The 21,928-nt window shown below is 48.9% G+C and overlaps 1 protein-coding gene across 1 annotated transcript; it reads right to left on the bottom strand.

The window, feature by feature from the left end:
- Positions 1 to 8,402: 8,402 nt before the first annotated feature.
- LOC143393544 (alpha-1-antitrypsin-like) lies at positions 8,403 to 11,746 on the bottom strand. Its single transcript, XM_077109008.1, has 3 exons — positions 11,128 to 11,746; positions 8,689 to 8,959; positions 8,403 to 8,511 (listed from the first exon to the last, which is right to left on the bottom strand). Exons 1-3 carry the CDS (start codon positions 11,744 to 11,746, stop codon positions 8,403 to 8,405), a joined length of 999 nt encoding a protein of 332 aa, XP_076965123.1.
- Between the last annotated feature and the right edge of the window lie 10,182 nt (positions 11,747 to 21,928).

The raw sequence follows: 21,928 nt of genomic DNA, 5'->3' as shown, positions 1-21,928 counted from the left end.
TAATGTTCTTTTTTCTGCCTTGACATCCTATCCATTTCCAAGTTACACTCGGTCATTCATTATGTCACCTCCAGGTTCTCTTGGGAGGGACAGTTTCTCTGACTGTCCTTGTTTTTTATTACCAGGTGGTCAAATATTTTGTAGGACATCTGGCTGCTGGAATTTATGTGTTTTTCTCCTGATTCAGCTGAGGTTGTGGGTTCTTCAGAGGGTGACCACAGAGGTCAAGACTGTCCTGACCACATCAAGTAGAAGGCAGGTAGTGTCAGCCTGACTCATCACTGTTGACGCTGACCTTGATCCCTTGGCAAAGGTGATGTTTATCCAGTTGCTTCACTGTAAATTTATTATTTCCTCCCCCTTTTCCATTCTGTGCCTTTGGAATGATGTCAGTTTATATAGCCCACGCTTAAGGATGGGGAAATAAGCTACACCTCCTAAAGGCTGAGTATTTACATAAATTATTTGAAATTCTTCTGCAAAAAGGGTCTCTTTGTTCTTCCCATTTTATTTATTCAATAATTGATTTATGTCTGTATGGACTTGTGGATATTTTTTAATCATTTGAATTATAATCTAGTGTGTGTCTGTGTGTACACACCACTTTAATTTATAGTACTGCTTTATTTTTTGTTCAAATTGATCCAACTTTGGACACCAGGATCACCTTCTGTTGACTGTTTGTTCCACTGACATATCCCAGCATGGACAGAGTTTTTAAAGTACTTCCTTGTTGCCCGTGTAGTGGTGCACACCTGTAATCCCAGTGGCTTGGCAGGCTGGGGCAGGAGGATCGAGAGAGTTCAAAGACAGCCTCAGCAACTTAGCAAGGCCCTGATCAACTCAGTGAGACCCTGTCTCCTAAATAACATATAAAAAAGGGCTGGGGATGCGGCTCAGTGCTGAAGTGCCCCTGTGTTCAATCCCTGGTGCAAAGTGCTCATTATTTTCTAGCAATGTAGGGTGCTCCAGGGCCATCTTAGGTACTTCCCACCCTGGTCCTAGGATCGGTGATTTCTCCAAGGAGTCCTGGTTGCTTTTGTTGAAGAATGGTCTTGGAGAGCAAGGTCTTGGTGCTGTGTGTGCTCATTGCTACTGAGGCACCCTTGCCCATAGACCCTCTTCATTTGTGCACATGCGTGCACACACACTTGCTTCCCTACACATATCTACAAGCATTTACCTGGGCCATCATCTCTATCTACATTAATGCTGAAGTTCACACTGGAATCTCCAGTCTACACCACGGATCATCTTGGTTTCCTCTTTCTTGTCTAGAATCACCCTCCCCACTCCATGTACTTTGGCTAATTGTTGAGTTCCTGGACACAGGTGCAGTGGAATCTACATGGTCAACTGTCCCGCTGTGGGGAACAGCTGTAGTGACTAGAAGGCACTGCTCAGCGGCCACCTGCTTACCTCTGGCCTTGCACACTCGCTCACTCCCAGGGGTTCTAGGTCAGCAACCCTACCCCTCAGTGAAGTCGCTTCATACTTTTGTAATACGATGGGGTTGTTTGCCACACTTTACTTTCCATCCTGAGATCCCCCAGCTCCTAAATGATTTTGTTTTTGCTTGTCTATTTTCAGATTCATATTCTGTGCTGTAAAGTTTTACAGGTTTGACAAAGGCTAGAGTCACGAACCACCTTACCTCATGGTGCAGAATACGTCCTGCCCCTGCGTTCCCTTATCCGGCCCTTCCCTCCGCCCTGGGCACTCCTGACTAGGGCTGGTCTTTTTGCTGTCACAGTGGTTTCCCCTTTTCCAGAAGGCCCCACAGCTGGAATCGCACAGCCCATGACCTTTTAGATGAGCTTCTTTTTTTATTTTTTAATTTTTAAAAATGTATTGGTTCTTTTTAGCTACCCAGGACAGCAGAATCCATTTTGATAGAATTATACAAGCACGGAGAAGGTCTTTTTCTAGTTAAGATCCCATTCTTGTGGACGTTCGTGATGGTGAGATTCAGTGTGTCGATTTCATCTAAGGACGTGGGAAAGTTATGTCAGTTTCATTCATTGTCTTTCTCTTCCTATCCCTCCTCCCCTTTCCCCATTATCTGATCTATTGAACTTCTGTTCTTCCCTTGCCACTTGTGTGTTAGCTTTCGTGTATCAGGGGAAACATTTGAGCTTTGGCTTTTTGGGATTGGCTTACTTCACTTAGCTCGATAGTCTCCAGATCCATCCATTTACTGTCAGATGCCATAAGGTCATTCTTCGTCTTGGCTGACTAATACTTCATTATATCACATTTTCTTTATCCATTCATCTGTTGGAAGGGCACCTACATGGGCTTCATAGCTTAGCTATTGTGAATTCAGCTGCTACAAACATGGATGTGGCCGAGTTACTGTAATATGCTAATTTTAAGACTAGCTTCTTTCATTCAGCACCTTGTATTTAAGGCCCCTGTGTGTCTCTCTGATCTCACAGGTCCTTTCTTATCACTTTAACTTGATTGCTGAATGACATTTCTTTGTTTGCATGTACCACAATTTGTTTAACCATTCACCTGTTGAAGGAAATCTTGGTTGCTCCCAGTTTTTAGTGATTATGAATAAAACTGGTGCAAAAATTGGGGTACGGGCTTTTGTGTGGGTGACGTTTTCAAGCGGGACGAGTAAGTCTAGGATGATTATTGATGGATACAAGACTGTTTCACTCTGTAAGAAACTATGGCTTGTCCCTTCATCTTCCCAATAGTATCCTTTGAAGTGTAATTGTTGTGGGGCAGGTCGCTCAGAAAACACACGAAGTCCCAGTTTGTCCAAATGGAAGAGTCTTTATTTAGCCGGTCGGCCAGGGACTGCCCCGAGACTGAGCATTTTAGGATATTTAAAGGCAAAAACCACATCTGGGTTGACATAGCTGCAAGCAAGCAGGTACAGAAGCGGAATCGGGCAGTTAGCGAGACAATGCAATGTGTACATTGGTGTTTCCCACGGGACTTTCCAGTTTGGCATAGCAGCAAGTCAGCAGAAGGAAAGTGGGTCAAAATGACCCTAGTTGAGCACAAGTTAGAGAATGGCTACTAACATCTAGACAATCAATCTCTGACAAGGTACACTGCCCAAGAAAAATGGAAGCCAAAGAGAACAATTTTACGTTGTGTAAGAATTGCTATTTTGAGTTGCCAAGTATGTCACGCTAGGTGACTATTAGTGGGTGCAGAGGTGGGGCTTTCCCATGGGAGAAGCATTTCTTACATGATGTGGAGTCTCAGGGTAAAATGGAGTCTGTTTGTTCATACAGCCTGGCTCTGACATAAACATTTTAGTTTAGTGAAGTCCAGTTTATCATTTTGGGGACAGGGAGGGAACCCTATGGAGGAGTATGTTCAAAACAATGAAAAGAGATTTTTCTTTTCTTTTTTTCTCTTTTTTTTTTAGTGCTGGGGCTTGAACTCAGGCCCTTGTGCCTGTTAGATAAGTGTTCTACCACTGAGCTGCACCCCTGGCCCCAAAGAGGATTTTATGGGTTGAACAACCTGTGATCTGGAAACGTCCTTAATTCTAGCAAGGAAGTCTGCATCTTGTGACTTCCTATGTCTTGGGACCCTTGTAGTCTCAGGAAGACTGGGGTGGCCAGGTACCCTAATTTGGATTAAAAAACAATCTATAACTTTCTCAAGCAGTGGTGTGTTAGCTGGAAGGGAAAATGATTATCTGTCTATCCATCTATGTATCTGTCCATCTGTCATCTATGAATTTACCTGTCCGTCGATCTCTGTTTTAATAAGAAAGCCACAATAGTGTATTCATATCCTGATAGGAAAAGCCCAGAGCCGGGGAAGATGTGGGTGGGGGGAGAGGAGAGGAGGGGAGAGCTGGGCAGTGTCTGATGAGCGAGATGAACGCAGTCCTGATGGGCTGGCCTCAGGGAGGACAGGGCAGGCCACCTGTGCACCCGGAGGGACAGCAGGGCCCTGAGTGGTGGTGGGTGGGCCGGCAGGGGAACCCCTGTATTTTGCCAGTGCAAGAGGCGTGAGGTCATCAGCTGAGAGGGATTTGGGACCCCAGGACTGGGAGGCAGAGGCCCAGGACAGTGGGGCATGAGAGGGCTGCAGAGTCGCTGCCCTCCGGGACCCCGGCTGTCTCTGAGATTAGGGATCTTGAGGTGAGAGGGAGCAGTTAGTGTGTGCGATTCACTAGCCACATCCAATGGCTGGAGCTTGGAATAGGGAGAGGGTCTGGAGGCTTTGCCGAGTGATTTCGAGAAAACCAGAGAAGAACAGAGGATCTCAGGATGGGATTGATCCTGGACTAAGTGAGGACCCGAGGGCAGAGAGCAAAGGGACAACCAGATGAGTCCCTGGGTCGTGTATCCCAGTGGGATTGAAGGATCACTGGAGTTGGCTGTGAGAGGAATGGGCTGGAAAGAGAGGAGGCTGAGGTCACAGTGGAACAGCTGAGAGTGTAGAGGTGGCTTACAGGACGGTGTCTGTGGAGAGACCGCCATGGCAGTCCAGGCTCGAAGGGTTCCCCTTGACTGGCCGCACCTGCCCCTTGGCATCATTTGAGCCGCATCCTTCCTCCCCTCCCGCAGTGAGGCCGACTCCGCCAGTGTCGGGCTGCTCGCCCACTCTGCTTAAAGCTCCATGGGACACACCTGCCAATTAAAACAGGGTTCCCATGTGTAGAGCAAGAGAATGTATCACACGGTGAACATTTGCCCCTGCACCCAGGGTGGCCGCGGGTTGGCAGGGTGTCACTCACACCTGCGTCTTGGAGATGACGGTCTTGGTCTCCTGCAACCTTGCATGCAGTTGGTACCCGATGGCCACTGAATCCAGTGACTTATGGAGGACAGAAGGCCAGATGGAGACTCTGGTGGACGGTCTGCCTGCCCTGCACTGTCCTCTCAGGAAAGAGGGTTCCTCTTGGGGAGAATGAGTTGGATGGGCTCAGGGAGTGTTTGTGCTGGGTCGTCCCTTGCAGGAGCCAAGCTGAGACAGGCAGATGGCCTTCCAATGTGACACAGCGTTGTGCAGCTCTCATCAGAGAGGCCCCGGGAAGTCCCAGGCATGCTCTCCTTCTCAGTCACTTATGAAGGAGAGGGGCTCAGCGGATTCCTGGAGCTGTCAGATGCCACAGGCAGCAATGACAAGGATGGTCCTGCCTCTCTGGGTCTCACAAATGTGTTCCCAGGCCACTCCCAGCAACCACCTCCAGGTCCTTCCAGGGAGACAGCCTTCCCAGTAACACCAGAACACCACCTGCAAGGTTGTCATTTGCCAGTTTATTTAACCAATTCAACAGAGAAACACAGCTTCGCTGTACTCCAGGTGGTGAGGGTTGGAGGAAATCGGAAATGAAGGAAAGTCCAGTAATCAGCAGAGGAAATGAAGCTAGGGAGAGGCCAGGAGAGGGACCGGGTCTACGATCCTCACAGGAAGGTGGGTGTTGGGCCTGGGAATTTGGCCTTGGGGTGTACAAAGTTGTGCCCTGGACCTTGGTTTGCTAGTCTGTGAAATGAGGACAATCACTCGGGGGGATTTGTGCAAATGCCCAGAAGATGGGACCATAGTCGTGCGTTTGTGCCAATGAACCCGGGGCTGGTTTTCCATTTTCTCTTGGAGCCATGGGAAGACGGGGGCTGGGTGGGAGGAGGAGCAGGCAGGCCCTCCTGTCGCCTGACTCTAGGGTGCGTTGGGGTTTATCACTTTCCCCATGAAGAGAAGGTTGTGGCTGCCTTCCTGATAGACGAGCACCAGGAAGGGCTTGTTGAAGTGAACGGCCGGGATCTGGTGCTTGGGAAAGTACCTGAAGCTGGCGACGTTTTCCTCATCTGTCCCTTCCTCATCCATGATCAGCTCCACCCTGTGCACGGCCTTTGGGGACCAAGGTTCACAGTGTCAACCTGAGCAGGAATAGCCCCTTCCCCCAGGAGGCACCACCCTGACCCTCACTCTGAGCTGGGCCCAGAAGACTAGAGGCACGACCTGGTCTGTCCTGTCTACCATCTCCAGGCCTCCAGGAAGCTCTGCAGCCGCCCACTTGCATGGGCCAGGGCTCCCTAATGCGCAGATCCAGCCAGCTACTTGCTGCTCGAGCCCCTGTGGCCCCCTCCCCCCTCACTGAGTGACCTCAGAGCACTAGTCTGGTGATCAGGATCCTTTAGTAACTGGTTCTAGGAGCTGCACCCACAGCCCTTCCCATGCCCCATGGGCTCATCCCTCTTCTCCCCAACGTCGTTTTCCCAAGGTTAGCCAGTATTTCTGGGCATTTCCTCTTCCTGTTCCTTGGAGCGTCCCACAGAGGTGTTGTATCCTCAGGACCCCAACTCTGGGGATCTCACTCTGCTGCCCCTTCTCGGTGTAACGATGCCCATCCCCACCGCACATCCGTATGTAACCTCCTTCTGCAGCCGGACCCTCCTTGCGTAACTCCCTCTCCCCATGTTTACGTAACCACCAGGGCAACCCCCGACCCTAGGAGGTGTCAGCATTGCAAACACACATCCGGCTTTGAGGCCCCCAGAGCTCCTTCTCCCAACAGAGCAGGTGGTGAGCTCAGGAGCACCCTCCTCCCCAGGTTCAGCCCTCTCCGAGGAACAGCCATCCTCAACACCACTGGGTGCTGCGGTTCTCCATTTCCGCCTCCAACCTCACTGGGAGCCAGAACAGCCCTGGGAGCCCCACGGGTGCTGCTCAGTGAACAAGGAAGCAGGCAAACCTGCGCACTGGTGTAAAAACCCTGGACTCCAGGCTTTAACTTACCTTAGAGACCTTTATGGGGATGGTTTGCACAGAGATTCCCGAGAGGCCTATGCCGTAACCAAACATATTCAGGCCGCTGGGTGAGAGCACCAGCTTGTCCAGGTCATAATTCCCACTCAGGGATAATTTGGGAAAATACAACTTCCTCCTGCTACTCGGGAGAATGAGAAAAGAAAACCAAACTTAAACAACATCCTTCAATACACTGTCCCCCGCCCGCAACCTCACTTCAGAATAGTAGAGAAAGACTCGTTTCAGCCACGTTTACCGTGAGCCTGGAACCACCGGGTCCAGGCCAGGCAGCCTCCAGAGGATTCCATTTTATCCTCCTGGTGCTCCTGGGGCTAGGTGCCCAGAGTATCCATTTCACAAATGAGAAAATGGGGGTGGTTGAAGAAGTTCAGAGTTGGCCCAGAGTCACACGGTTTCTAAAAAGCTGGCATTGACCCCAAAGCCACGGGTATTTCTGGAGCCTGCAGCTGGCTGTGGCCCCCCGGGCTCCAGTGGAACGAGATTCATCCCACTTCCTTCCTGTGAAGGCCCAACCCTGGGGGCCCTGTGTGCTGGGGCAGGGCTGAGTCCCACCTTCCCGCCGCCTCCCACGTTCACCTTTCCACGCCTGCGCGTCAAAACCAGGGGAGGGGAGGCGATCTCGCTCACAGGTGGAGAAGTCACTCTCACAGAAGCTGAGAGCCCAGGGGTGGTGGCCTGGGCTGGGAGGGGGATGGGAGAGGTTGGGCCAAGTGCCAGACGGGCAGAATGAACGGTTCTGGATTTCTCTTGTGCAGCCTGGTGAGGGGAGGGGCTCATACTGCGCTGCCTGCTTGAACTTGGCCGAGAGCAGCTCTTACGTGGTCTCACCAGACACACCAAGAAAGGCACCCGTGTGAGGTGATGGATCTGCTAATGAGCTGGGTTGTCCTAAAGGGTTCACCATGTCCCCGTACCTTGAGACATGGTGGCCTCCGCAACTGTAGACAACTGTTGTTTTTCAATGACAGCAATAAGGTTGGGAGGGAGGAAGAAAACCATAAAAATCAGAAAACAAAAACTAGCCCCCGTGGGGACTGTCCCTGCGTGGCGGTCAGAGGGCGGCCCTGTGCGCATGCTCCGGGATGACTGTGCGCTGAGAATGTGTCTTCCCAGCTTTAGTGTCTCTGCTTCAGCCCCAAGAAAGTGTGTCTCCTCCCCCCACTGTGACCCCCAGGCAGCCTCAGCTAGCTGGAGCCTCCTGACAACCCAGGGGTGTCCTGGGGGACCATGTATAAGGAGCTGTGTTGCTATCTCCAGGGGAAGGGCCTTGGGGATGAGAAGGCCCTGCCGGGAGGAGCTCAGTGGGGCTCACCCTGGGACCTGTGGGGTATCTGGAGGTGAATGAAGACTCGAGGCTGCAGCGGTGCCCAGGCCCCACCTTCCAGAACCACTGACCGGCATGATTCATGGTCTAGAACAAGAGCCACTTGGACTCCCAGATGATGCCAGTCTGCAGTGACTGGGGACGCATTTGGCTGTCCTAACTGGGAGTGGGGTGTGACACTGATACCCAGTAGATGAAGCAGCTGAGCCAGGAGGGAAGACCCTTGGCAGCCACAGGCTGTGGGCTCCACGGGACTGTGGCTGTCTGGGTTCTATGTGCAAATCCTGTCTGGGAAGCGCTAAGTGAAACATCCCTCATTTCTTCACAGGTTCTCGTGGCTTCCAAATGCCCAGGTGATCTGTAATCTGAAGGGAGGCGTCAGGTGGCGACATGCAATGACGTGGATGGTGATGATTTTGAAGCCCTGTTCCCTTCTCTCAGAGAAGTGGAGGGCTGAGTCCTGTGTGACAATCAGGGTGTGACCTAGTTCCAAACCCTCATGTCATGGCCCCAAGAGCAGCAGGGCCTCACTCCCCGCTGCAGAGCGTTGGCGGTGGCTCTCGGGAGAGCCCTGTGCTACTGGGGGGCGGACACATCTGGGGACTTACTTCAGTGGGAAGGGCTCAGTCCACTTGTCCAAGTTGTCCTTCATCAGCGCCTCCTCCACCTGGGCGACCGTCCCCTTCTCAGGAAGAATGAAGAGAGCAGTGGTGTTGCAGACGCAGGGCACCTGGAGGGCGTGGCTGTGGAGGTGGCGGAAGTACTGCAGCTGGAACCAGCCCAGCCTCTGCATCATGGGCACCGGGACGCTGAGCTCCTTGCTCACCGAGAAGGGCATGATCCTAGTGTCCTTCGGGTCAAAGCGGTACTTCCATTTCCCTGATGAGGGAGCATGTGGGTGTCAGAGGGGACCGGCAGTGTCCACGGGCATGATGCCAATCATTTGGAGACACTTTGGGAGGAGCTGCTATGAGCCAGAAGATACAGGCACACAGGAGAGGCCCCTGTCCTCGTGGATCTTACACCCCAGGAGATACAAGGAACAAGACGAATAGGAAAATAAGTGTGCCTGATGGTGATGTGCGCTAAGGAGAGAAATAAAGTCAGGGGAAACCCGAGATGTCAGGGAAGGACAGTTACAATTGCACACACAGCTTTCCTGAGAGTGTGGCATGGAGTGAAGACTTAAGAGGCCGAGGGACTGAGCCATGGAGTACCTGGGCAAGAACCCCCAAGGAAGGAAATTACCTGTTTAAAGGCCCAGTGGGAGGAGTGGTCCTGTCATGGAGCAGAAGGAGTGAGAGAGGGTGTGGGAGGTGAGGCCAGGGAGAGACAACTGGGGGTGGTGTAGCTTCCTTAAAGGACACTTGTGAAAGCAAAGTCCTGGGTGCGACTCCTGGCACACAGCAGTTGCTCAGACCTCAAAGTCTTCATACTCAAAGCTCAAACAACACCCCCCACTTTGGTGGTGATGGGAAGGGTCACCAGATCACATATGGGATGCCCAGTCAATTGGGAATTTCAGGAAGTGAGCATTGTTAAGTGAGAGCCCCACTCTGATGCGGCTGGTTTGTTCCTAAAGTTGGCAGTCAGTCCCTAAAGCTGTCCAGGATCCTTCCCTAGGGGCAGTGGCTCCCAGGCTGGGTCCTGAAGGGTGTGCCTACTGGCAGGAAGAGGCCGGGAGGCGGCAGTAACGGGTGGCCACAAAAAGACCCTCAAGCAAGAGAGATGGTGCTCTTTGCCGGGGGGGGGGGGGGGGGGTGCCATTCTCCCTAGCCTGGGGAAGGTCACCTGGGGACTGTCCCTCCTGCAGGCATGAGGCATCATCCTGAGGGTCCCAACTGGGCTGGGCACTGAAAGGATTAGCCAGTGAAGCTCAAGGTCAGATTTGGCTTCTAGAAGGATGACCTTTCCAGGGTGGACACTGGATCGGGGAGTCCGTGGGCAGGAAAGCCAAGGATACAGAGGACCCGTTAGGAAGCCATTGCAATGATTTGAGTGGACGGCAGAGTGACCTGAGAGAGAACAGCGGCCACGGAGGGGGCCACGGTCCGGTTGAAGAGCCACAGAGAGGGAAAGTCCACAGCATGCGGTGGCGGCTCAGGTACATCGTGCAGGAGAGAAGAGAGACCCTGTGAGGGGACCTCAGGGTCCTGGCTTGGGGCAGGAGTTGGGGCCATTTACTGAGATTTGGAGGAAAGGAAGAGGGGGACTTAAAGGGCGGAGGAGGTGATGGCAAGATGTGCTTTCTGTTTAGAGCATGCCACACTTGAGGTGCTGCTCTCAGAAGGAGGTGACCAGATGGTTGGTGGGGATGGGGGTCTGGGTGTAGAGAGTTGGGGGTCTTCAGTGTGTGGGAGGGTCAGAGGCTGCAGCTTTGGCTCAGTTCACCTGAGGAGACTGCCGACCGAGAGGAGGGGGAGGCTGGGGGGACTCTCAGCAGAGCCAGCAATGCACTGTGACGGGCAGGTGCACTGAGCCAGAGGGCAAGGGAGGGCCAGGAGAGCCACTCAGCCCCTGGGGGGCGGTCGGGAAAACAGCCCATGCAGCCAGCAAGGTGGGTGTGGGGGACGAGGTTCCCTGGCTCGAGGAGTGGTTTCTTTGGTGGTTGGCGAGAGGCAGTCTGATCACAGGATTCTACAGGGCGGTTGTCGTCTCAGAAGCGAGACTTGTCTGGGTGGCTGGGGGCACTGGCTCCTGTGAGCTGGGCCGGCTCCAAGTCTGTCCACAGAACCCTACAGGCAGTGCACCATGTAGCGGTCACCATCTTGACAGATGCCTTTGGAATAAAGGGTCCCTCATATTCATTTGTCACTCAGCCCTACAGATGATGCAGTTGGTCCCGCGGGAAGGTGTCCCTTTCTAAAGCTCTGCTTAGGACAGGGAGGGAAGAGGGGGTCGTTGCTATGCAGAAAAGACCCCGGAGGAGGGAGGCTGAAGTCAGAGGAACAGCAGCTCCAGGCAGGGGCAGGGGACATTTCCACCTTGGACAGGACAGGGCTTAACTTTGCAATAACCTGCAGGGAGGTCACGAGAGGGCTACTTACCTTTAAAGAATATATAATTTGCCAGAATCAAAACCGAGTGCATCTTCATCCCCTCAGAAAAGGTCTTGATTTTGCCCCCCGTCTTCTTCTCCATGGCCAGGTCCATCTGATGCCTGGCTACCCGGTAGTTCTTGAAGGACGTGGCGAGGATCTCTGTGCGGTACAGACTCCTGGCTCTTTGGGCAAACTTCCGCCTTGGGTTTCGACCCTGACCCAGAAAGAGCATGCTGCCGGTATCTATCCGGCATGCCCCCGGGGGTGACAGGAGGGCTTCCAGGAGCTGACTGGGGTGTTCATGCATCCTGCTTTCTGGGAGCTCAGCGAGATGAAACCCCAGATCTTGCAAAATCTGGGGGCGGGCTTTTGGCTTGGCCTGGAGGGCTAGCAGCGTGAGGGGAACGGAGAGGCTCAGTGGGGAGAAGAGCACATTCCTGTCTGGGGCTGGGGCCACCAACTGTTGGTACAGGCTGAAGGCAAAGTGGGAATTGTCCAGGAAGGGGGAGGAGGTTGGCCTGTCCACTGGGGTTGTATGATTTTCCCGGGCAGGTGCACTTTGGCCATAGGCATGAGGACCCAGCCTGGTCACCAGCAGCCAGAGAGACAGAACAGGGTATGCCATCCTAGACAAAGAGACACAGCACCGTCGTCATCCAGCTAGGCCACACAGCCCATCAGGGCCTGTCATCCCAAAAGGCCCCTGCTGCTCTGCCCTTCCCTCCAGGGTCCATAGGATCAGCTTCAGTGGTGACTCCCGGGGTACAGCTTGGGCTTTGTGGACAGACTGGTACTTGAAGCCCGACTCTGGCTTGCTCTCCAGTGTCATCACAGACAACTGCCTGACCCTCCCTCGTGGAGACCAGAGGTCTCCTGTACACCTGTCGCGTGGACCTGTGCGAGGCTTGAGGTGTGAACAGCAGGTGTTCAGGGAAATGTAGGTGCTAGGGACAAGGAGCCCTTGCTGGGCTTGCAGACTTCTTTGGATTCTAGTTGGAATAGCTCTGTGTATAATATGTCCTCAGCGTGTGTGACATACAGCCAAATTGCATCACCCTCCTAACTCTGTTGGCCAAACCATTCCTTCCTGGGCCCTTCTCAGCCCTTTGTGTCTGGAGAGGGCTGGGCTCCCCTGCCCATGGTGTGGGAGGCCAGTCAAGAGCAGGGGACCTGGTGTCCATCCAGCTCCCTTGCTGCCTCAGCTGCAGGCAGCCAGCGGTCCTTGCCTCCCTCCCCTGTGGCTCCAGCCCTCTCTGTTTCCTCTGAGCTCCTCCAGCTCAGAGCAGCCCCCGCCTTCACCCACCTCTGGTGCCTCCCTTTCCTTTAACCTTCTCTTCATTAAAGGCACGTACCCTGAACCACGGGGTGGCTCCATTCCATCCTCACACGCAGCCCCTGCAAAAAAGTGACCCCAGGGAGGTCAAGGGGCCTATGCAAGGTTGACATGGGCCAATGTGCGAGCTGGGATTCCAGCCCAGGTCTACTGCCTCCAGAGGGTGGGGCTTCTTTTGTTCTTTACTGGCCCCCTATTTAAAGGTCAGGGGTTCATCTGCAATAAGATTCGCAAGCTCATGAACCCTCCAGGTCCTGTTGCACCCACAGCTCTGTAAGACTGCACCCCAGCTACTGCCCCAGCCATGCAGGGAGTTCTCTCCCCAGGGGCAATCTGGGAGCCCCGGGAGTCAGAGGAAAGCAACTTTTACTTACAGATTGTGTACTGGGAGTCAGATGCATCCACAGTGCCCTTGGATCTGGCCTCTCTGGGCAGCTGTCCTGGGCTGAGTGGGTAGCAAATATCACTTGCCGATCCTGGTGGTGACAGTCATATGGGAAGCTCAGCTTGTACCTTCCTCAGGCAAATGTTCCAGCTACACTGGGTGGTGCTTAATGGGGCATAGGGAACTCGAGGGACAGAGACTCCTGAGCTTCACTAGCAGTGGAAGGAGGAGGTTCACACTGTACTCAGGAGGAAGGACAGACATATCCTCTACCAGGGAACTGCTTTCTCATTGTCCCTCTCTCTTGTTCATCCATCCATCCACCTGTTCATCCATCCATCTATCCATCCATCCATCATCCATCCATGTATCCATCCATGCATCCATCCATCCACCTGTCCATCCATCCATGCATCCACCCATCCACCCACCCACTTCTGAAGCACCTGCTATATGTCTGACCATGGGTGGGCATTGAAGGGGGAAGAGGGAAGAGGACATCTAGTCAGGGCCTTCAAGAGCCATTTCTTGCTTGAGGCCCTCAATGCCTGTTATGTCTATCCTCAAATACCTTTGGGGTAGTGGGTGAGGGTGTAGGAGAAACTCTGATCCTGAATTGATTGAAAATCCCTGAGTTGACAAAGTTTCTGTGGAACAAACAGAATTCTACTAGAATTCACTAATATGAAGCCTCCACCAGGGAACTCAGAGAGGCTCCTGTGGGCATATGGCCCGGAGCTGGTTCTGGAGAAGGAACAGGATGGAGGCAGGAGACTCGGAGCCTAGCGCCTCCACATTTCCTTTTACTGTCTCCGGACATGAGCAGTAATTTACTTCTCTATGGAAAAGCCCAAGATAAATATGGGAGAGTACCACAGTGATAGTAATAACATGTGCAGGGACAGCAGCTGCTCTTGTTTACCTGCCGAAGGTCCTCTGGCGGGGAGGGGATACAGTATTTGCTAAAATGACCCCATAAGGAAACGTTAGTCATGTTTGCAGACAAGCTCAGAAAAGGTGGAGTAAATTGCTCAAAAACAAGACTAAAGGCTGGGGCTGGGGCTCAGGGGTAGAGTGCTTGCCTAGCACATGTGAGACCCTGGGTTCTTTCCTCAGCACCGCATATAAATAAATAAAATAAAAGTCTATTGACAATTTAAAAAATATGCATATTAAGAAAAAAACCCCAAGACTGAAGCACATTTAGCATGCAGAGTTCTGTGATACCCAGATCCACATTCCACTCAACCCAGGTGACTTCTTTGGAATAGGCACATTCTGCGGTTGCTGCAGAGGTGACTTGGTGAGGCTCTTGAATACTAAAAGTCGTTCTCAAAGGGCCTGCGATTATGAACACACATGCAAACACACAACTTGGGTTTTTCTAGTTCATAATTTTCTCCCCAGTTTCTTTGGGCACACTGTCGTGGGAGGAAATGGTTAACAGTTTCTATCTGATACATCGATGTCCAGCAATTGCCCGGGGCTGCCTGAGAGCGCGGATTGGGGAGGCATTTGGGACGCTGTCTCTTCGTGGGGGAGCATCTTCCTCCATCCTGGGAGTGGGGAGAGGAAGTGGTGAGATGATTCATCTGTGAAATGAACTAACCCTGAGCTGGGATATTGTCCTAGTCATCTTTTAAGAATGCCCATGCTCAGTTCCCAAGTCCTCATAAGAATGACAATGTGAGACCTGAGGTGACTTAATAAAGAAGAGATTTATTTAGCTTGCAGTTTTGGAGATTCACAGGCACGGTGCTGGCTTGGCTCAATTCTGGTGATGGCCTTTTGTGCTGGCAGAGTCCTGAGGTGACCCATGACATCACATGGCAAGATACAGAGAGCACACGTGTCCATGCCTGTGTGTCTGCTGACATTCCCTCTTTTTTATGAAGCCATCAGTATTCAGTCACAGGGTGGGGGCTGGAGATGTGGCTCAGTGGTAGAGTGCTTGCCTAGCATGCCTGAGGCCCTGGGTTCAATCCAAAAAAAAGAAGAATTCAGTCATCGGGCTCCACCTTAATGAGTTTATTTAGACCTAATCACTTTCCAAAGGCTCCACTTGGAAACCCCATAGTTGGATTTTGTTTTCTATTAATACTATTAACATATGCGTAAATGTGTATGTGTGTCGGGGGGGACCATATTGAAACCACACCAGACATCTAGGAGTTCCATAAAGTATGGAGAGAGCAGTTCCTAGGAACTAGGTCACCTAAATCCAGGACCCAAATCTAAAACCCTGGGGTCCTAGTGAGGATGATGGATAATTGGTCTGGGAAAGGAGAACATGGGTCAGGAGAACATGGGTCAGGAGGGGACCCCATACAGTAAGATATCCCAAATAGTCACTCCATGAAAACCTTGAAAGATGCAAAATGACATCAGTTTCTCGCCAAGGAATAGTTCAGAATGAGAAAACCTAGCCATTGGAAGACATTTTAGAGGTCATATAGGACAGGATGGTGAATGGTTTCCACGGAGACTGCCATTTTGGATTTCTTTCCAATGTTCCTGGAGTCCTATTGAAGCTACATCTCTGAGTAAAGATGGAAATGAGCCACCAATGATTATGGACATCTGTCATGGGTGTGAGAGCAGAAGGAATGGCACCCTGGCCACATGCTTGTCATTTTTGGTAGAGCACAAAGTTCTTGTAGATGAAGAAGAGGAGGTTGGGAGAAGTGACAGGGACTCACCAAGAGCTACACGCTGAGAACAAGTGAGAATTCCAATCCTGTCTTCTGTTCCTCATAAGCAAGCATTTGTTCTATCCTACCATACATTAACTTAGGACTGGTAAGAAATTTTGGCTGATTCTCGCGGCGTCCAATGGTGATAAACACCTGATATCAGCTGAGTATTGATTTTGACCTCCACAGTCCTGCTGACCTTCACCAGTAGCTTCTTGTTTATTGAACAAACAAGCCTTTGAGCCTGTTTACGAATCCTCATGAGGCTTATCTCAATCCTATTTCAGGATATTTGCACCCACTTCTTGAGCACCTACTGTGTACTTGGAGCCTTACCTGTTAACACCCTATCCAATCCTTTCAATGACCTTAGAAGGAAGCTACTATTACCCACATCTTAGTGAATGAGAGCGTGGAGTCAAGTGGCTTGCCCAAGGGGGTGTGGCCTTTCTACGGTTAGTCCCAGGAGTGGAATCCCAGCTCCAATCCCTCCCTTGCTATGCCAAGATTTCTTGGGTTCCTGTGGGTTTAAAACAACCTTATCTGATGTCTTTATTTGTAGAACAGCAATGGGTGTCAAAAGTCAACAAGGGCAAAACCTCCATGCATATAGCCCCATTATTGGACATCAGTTGGCCTTCAGACCCCAGTGGACAACGACCCCTCTTCATTATGGCTCACGTCTTCCCAAGGCAAACATTAGCCCATGCTCAGTTCCCAAGTCCTCACATGCCACGGTAGGAACTCTCTTACTAAAATGCTGCCCAAAGTCCTGCTTTCATTATTATTCAAGTTTAGGTTCAAGGATGTGAACAGGCAGCTGCCAGTTCCCAGATACCTTCTGTTGTGAACATCAGAAAGAAGTGTCTCTGTGAGTTTGCTGATTTAAACAACTGGAACCTAAGGTTCCATGGTTCTTAAGGCAGGGCATTCTACGGAGAAGTGAGTTCTGAGGCAAGGATCTGCTCCCGGCCTCTCCCTTGGCTTCCAGATGGCTATCTTATGTTCACATGGTGTCCTCTCTGTGCCTTTGAATTGTCCCCTCTGTTTGCATGTCTCCTGTTCAATCCTCCCTTTACATAGGGACACCTATGGATTAAGGATTACCCGAGTAATCTCATTTTAAGTTGATTACCTCCAGAAAAACTATCTCTGAATTACAGTCACATTCTGAGTTATCGGAGACTAGAGATTCAACACATGAATTTGGGGGAGACATAATTCAACCCATAGCAGCCTCTCTTAGCCCATGTATAACATGACTGCATTTTATTATGCAGATTTTCAAATATAAAGACAAGATTTTACAGGGGACACCCTAAATCTCCCACCTGGATTTTACCATGCACATTTTACTCCTCTTTCATCACATGCTAGCTTGCACAAAGAAACCGCCGCTTGATTTTTACCAGACCGATGTTGCCATACAGCAGGGGTACCACTTAGCCAGAAGGACGTGGGTTGGACTTCCGGCCTTGTACTTCCCCTGCCAGGCATCCATGCAAAGCACAACCTGCACTATGGTCCACACTGACCTGAAGAACAGTCTTCTGAATAAGCAACAGAACATGAGAGAATAGCATCCACAAAGCCCTTGCTTCTTTTTACGAAAAGATTTGTAATTCAAAGTGGTGCCCCAGGCTGGGCATAGTGGTACACGTCTGTAATCCTGGCTGAGGAAGGAAGATTGCAATGTTGAGGCCAGCTTGAGAACTTTAGTGACATCCTGACTCAAAACAGAAAGCAAAAATAATTAAGGATCTAGCTTAGTGATAGAGCACCCCTGAGTTCAATCCCCAGCACCCCCCCCCAAAAAAAATGTTCACTGAGTTTACATAGCATCCACACACAGCACAGTGACTAGCCCAGGATGGGCATGTGGTAGGTGCATTGTAGAAGAATGTTGAGTGAGTGAATGATTTACTCAAAGTCAGGTGATTGAATGCATAAATGATAGACTGACTGAATCCAACCCATTAGCTTAGTAATGTAAACATTGACCTGCAATCACAAAACACTGGGAATGTCCACCAAGAAGAAATATACCCTAAGAAGTAGTTTTATAGCACAGCGATTGTAATGGATAAGATGGCGACTCTCCAGAACCACTTGGATTGACAATTCAAATTTTTTTTTCCTGCAGGGTTTCTGCTCCCACTCAGTCCTCCCCCCACCCCAGTTTTTTCCCTGTTCCATGCAAGAAACCTCCAACATGTGGCTAAAGAGATCATAGCTGCATGTTGATGAGGTCAAGCAAGAAGCCTTGAAGGACGGGCCAACAAGATGAGAAAGACAACATTTATCAGGGCAGTGACTTTGGGTGGGCTGCTGCTTCCCCAGGATGGAGAGGAGGCTGATATTAACAAGCCCAGGGTGATGTGGGCTTGGGCCATCCTGGGCCTGTCCTCCTCTTCCCCAGCAGGCAGGCCTGTTCATTCACCTGTCTCCTGTACCTCAGTTGCCCTTTAGGATGCCCAGGAAGGAAGAAAGTGGGCTGGACTCTGGACAGCAGTCCTACCACCTGCTGTGGCACTGCCACTCTGAACCAGGAATGTCGAACACTGTTCCACCACATCAGCATCTTTTCAAGCAGATATCTCTGGGTCTCAGGAATATGGGAGCATCTGAAAGCCCCTGTCACTCTCTGAGCCCAAAGGCATGTCAATCCAGAAGGGCAGCTGATGGGCAATGGAATAGTAAGGTCTGGGATCTCCTTACACCTGATATTGCCCTCAACGTATTCCCCTTGCCACTGCCTGAGAGAGACCCGGACTTCAAATCTGCCCTCACTGCTACTCCTCTTAGGAGCCTCTTCACCTGCAGCAGCATTTGGCAGAATGTAACCAATGGAATGTAGACTGGTTTGTGATAAATGGGTTTCATGGGCAAATCAGTTTGAGGGACACTATCCTTTTCCTCCTAATCTAGTGGTGACATTTTAAAGGATCCAAGAATGACTTCAGTAAAGACTTACCAAAGTTTTCTAAACCCATTTAACCATGTATTATGAGTTGGATATGAAGTGTCCCCCAAAAGCTCCTCTGTTAATTCACGAATGTTTAGAGGTGAAATGACCACATTATAGAAGTTGTAACTTAATATGTATATTAATTCATTTGATGGATTAATAGTTTGAAAGGACCACAGTACTGAGTGGTGTCCGTAAGCAGACTGGTGTGGCTGGAGAAGGTGGATCACTGGGGGTGTGCCTTGGGATTACATCTTGTCTCCCTGGCTTCCCCCTCCCTCCTCTCTCTCTCTCTCTCTCTCTCTCTCTCTCTCTCTCTCTCTCTCGCTTCCTGACTGCCATGAGCTGAGTAGCATTTCCCCCCCATGCCCTTTGGCCATGAAGCACTGCTTCACCTTAGGCTGACCATGACCGGAACCTTTGAAACCATGAGTTCAAGATAAACTTTTCCTCCTGTAAGTGTTTCTGATCAGGAATTTTGGTCACAGCAATGAAAATCTGACACAGAATTTGGTACCAGGAATAGGGTCATTGATGTGACTAGCCTGACTGTGTGATTCAGAAGGCTTTGGAATAGTGAGCAGAAGGAATTTGGAAAAGTTTGGAGATGCAGCCTGGAGAAGCCTTAGAATATTATAAGCATTTAATGCCACATTGTTGTGGGAACTCAGAAGACCAGAATGCCAATAGGAATGTGAAAAGGAAAAACCGGACTCATAAGGTTCCAGAGGGGAGACAGGATTCTAATGGAAATTGGACTGGAGTTCATTCATGTTATATTCTGATAAAGAACTTGTCTACATTTTGCCCATGTTTTGAGATGTTGGATGAAGCTAATTTTAAGGTGATGGACTAATCAATCTGGTGGGGAAAATTTCAAGGTAGCACAGTGTTCAGGCAAATATGATTGTTGAAGAGATTATAGTGGCTAAAGTGATGCTAAGTACTTTGCACATAGACTACAGAAAGGATGCCTTGATGGCTTCTCAGGAACTGACAAGATCACACTGGTCTTTTTCTGGTCTCCAGGAACTTCCTTTGAAATCTCAGTGGAAGCCTCCATGCCCCCCTAACTCCAGAATCTTGCATTCTTGTAGAACCAGCACCATGTGGCAAATGCCTGTCTGATGGGCCCTCTGGAATCAGCTTCAGTGGCCCATGAGTGCCTGGATGGCTTAGCATGGTGAAACAACTTCCTAGGCCCCCCGTGTGAACAGGGCGCCCACTACGTCTCTCTTCAAATGAGTTTTCATGTTTACATCCTTGAGCCTGCAATGTGTGTGTTGTTAATAGTGTACATGTGTGTTCAGGGAAGAAGTTATGCTATGTTCTGTCCTTTGCTTTTTTGCATATTGTTTGATCTCAGCTAATAGAAAATTGTTGATTTTCTATTAGCTCACAGAGAGCTAGCCTTATGCTTTTTAAAAGCTGCATGACTTTTCATTGTAAGGATGTACTTATATTTATAAAATTGATTTCCTATAGATTTTGTCCCTCTTCAAACAATGCTGCAAAATGTGAAAAAGAATATTTTTTGACGTTTGTATAATTCATAAATATTAATATTCCCATGGAATAAATTTTCAGTAATTGGCTTCCTAAGTTAAGAAGTGGGGTTGTTTTTTTGTTTAAATTCAATATATGTTACCAAATTATCTTCTGCTGAGTTTGCACAAGTTTCCCCTCCTTCATATAATATATGATAATGTCTATCATCTTACATGCTCACAAGCTGTGTATCACCAACCTTGTATGTTTGTGCCAATCTAATGGGTGGAAAATGGCACCCTCTTAAATACATTTGTGTTTTTAAAATAATGAATGACACTTAGAGTTATTGCAAATTTCCACTGGCCATTTCTGTTTTGTTTTTTTTTTAGTCTGCCTGCATTCTTTGCTAATTTTTCTGTTGTATCATTTACTGTTTCTTTCTTTCTTTTTTTTTAAAAAAAAACATTCTTACGATTCTTACTTTTTCTTTATAGATTTAAAAGAATTCTTTGAAATTAAAATAATTACCTTTGTCTTATCTGTTACAAAACTTTTCAGTTTGTCCTTTGGATTTGTATGACATCTTTATGCAACTGAATATACATTTTAAACAAACAAACAAACCAACAAAACCCAGGCTGTTTTCATAACTTGACATTCTGAATTGTGCTGCTATCAACATTGATGTGCCTGTATACTGTGGTATGCTGATTTTAGTTTTTGGAATCACCATGTGACCAGCTATCCTGCCCCTTGATATTTATTCAAAGTTTATCATCTTGACCATTTTTAAGCATACAGGTCAATTGGGTTAAGGCCATTCGCATTGTTGATGAATCAATCTCCAGAACTCTTTTCATTTTGCAAATCTCAAACTCATACCCATTAAGCAACTCCCCACTTCTGGTACCTGGCTACCATTGATTTGCCTTCTGTTTTTATGAATTTGACTTCTCTCAGTATCTTATAAAGTGGAACCATACAGTATTTGTTTTTTTTTTTTTTGTATGTATTTGGCTTATTTTACTGGTATGCTTTCCTCAAGTTTCAGCCATATTATAGTATGTGACAGAATGTGATTCCCTTTTTAACCCAAATAATATTTCATTGTAGGTTCATACTATATTTGGCTTATTCATTTATCTGTTGATGAAACATTGGATTCCTTCCACCTTTTTTTTTTTAACATACATGACAATGGTGGAACGCCTTACACTCATTATTACCCATTTACAACACAATTTTTTGTAACTCTGTATATAAAGTATGTTCACACCAAAACATGTATATGCCATTATACATGTACTCTTTATTTTTTTGTATTATTACAATTCTTAATACACATATACAATTCTTAATACCACAGTTTTTCATTCCTCTGTTTGTATATAAGGTATATTGACACCAAATTCAAATCTTCATACATATATTTTGTATAATGATGATCATCCTTCCACCTTTTATTTATTATGAATAATGCTGATATAAACCTGAGTGTACAAATATCTCTTTAGATTACTTTTTCAGTTCTTATGGATTGGGAATGAAAAGGCTAGATTGTAAGTCATTCAATTTTTCATCTTTAATATTTTTATTAGTGCATTATAGTTACACATACTAGGTTCATTTCTACTTGACTATCCACTCATGGAACATAATTTCTTCCACTTCAGTCTCCAGTACTTCCTATTTCTCCCTGCTCCTCCCTCCTTCCCTTCCTTTCCCTTCCCTCTACTTTACTGGTCTTCTATTTACTCATAGCTTTTTAAAGTTGGTACTTAGAGTAATGCATAGAGGTGAAATTCACTCAGCCATGGAGAAGAATTTTCCCACTTTTTGAGGATCACCCACTGTTTTTCAAAGAGGCTGCACCCACCACTTTCCATTCCCACCAACCATGTGATTTCTGATTTTCAGTGTACATAACTTTCACAATA

Source organism: Callospermophilus lateralis, chromosome 3 (genome assembly GCF_048772815.1).
Source record: "Callospermophilus lateralis isolate mCalLat2 chromosome 3, mCalLat2.hap1, whole genome shotgun sequence".
Classification (NCBI taxonomy): domain Eukaryota; kingdom Metazoa; phylum Chordata; class Mammalia; order Rodentia; family Sciuridae; genus Callospermophilus; species Callospermophilus lateralis.
This window is presented reverse-complemented; position numbering and strand designations above follow the sequence as displayed.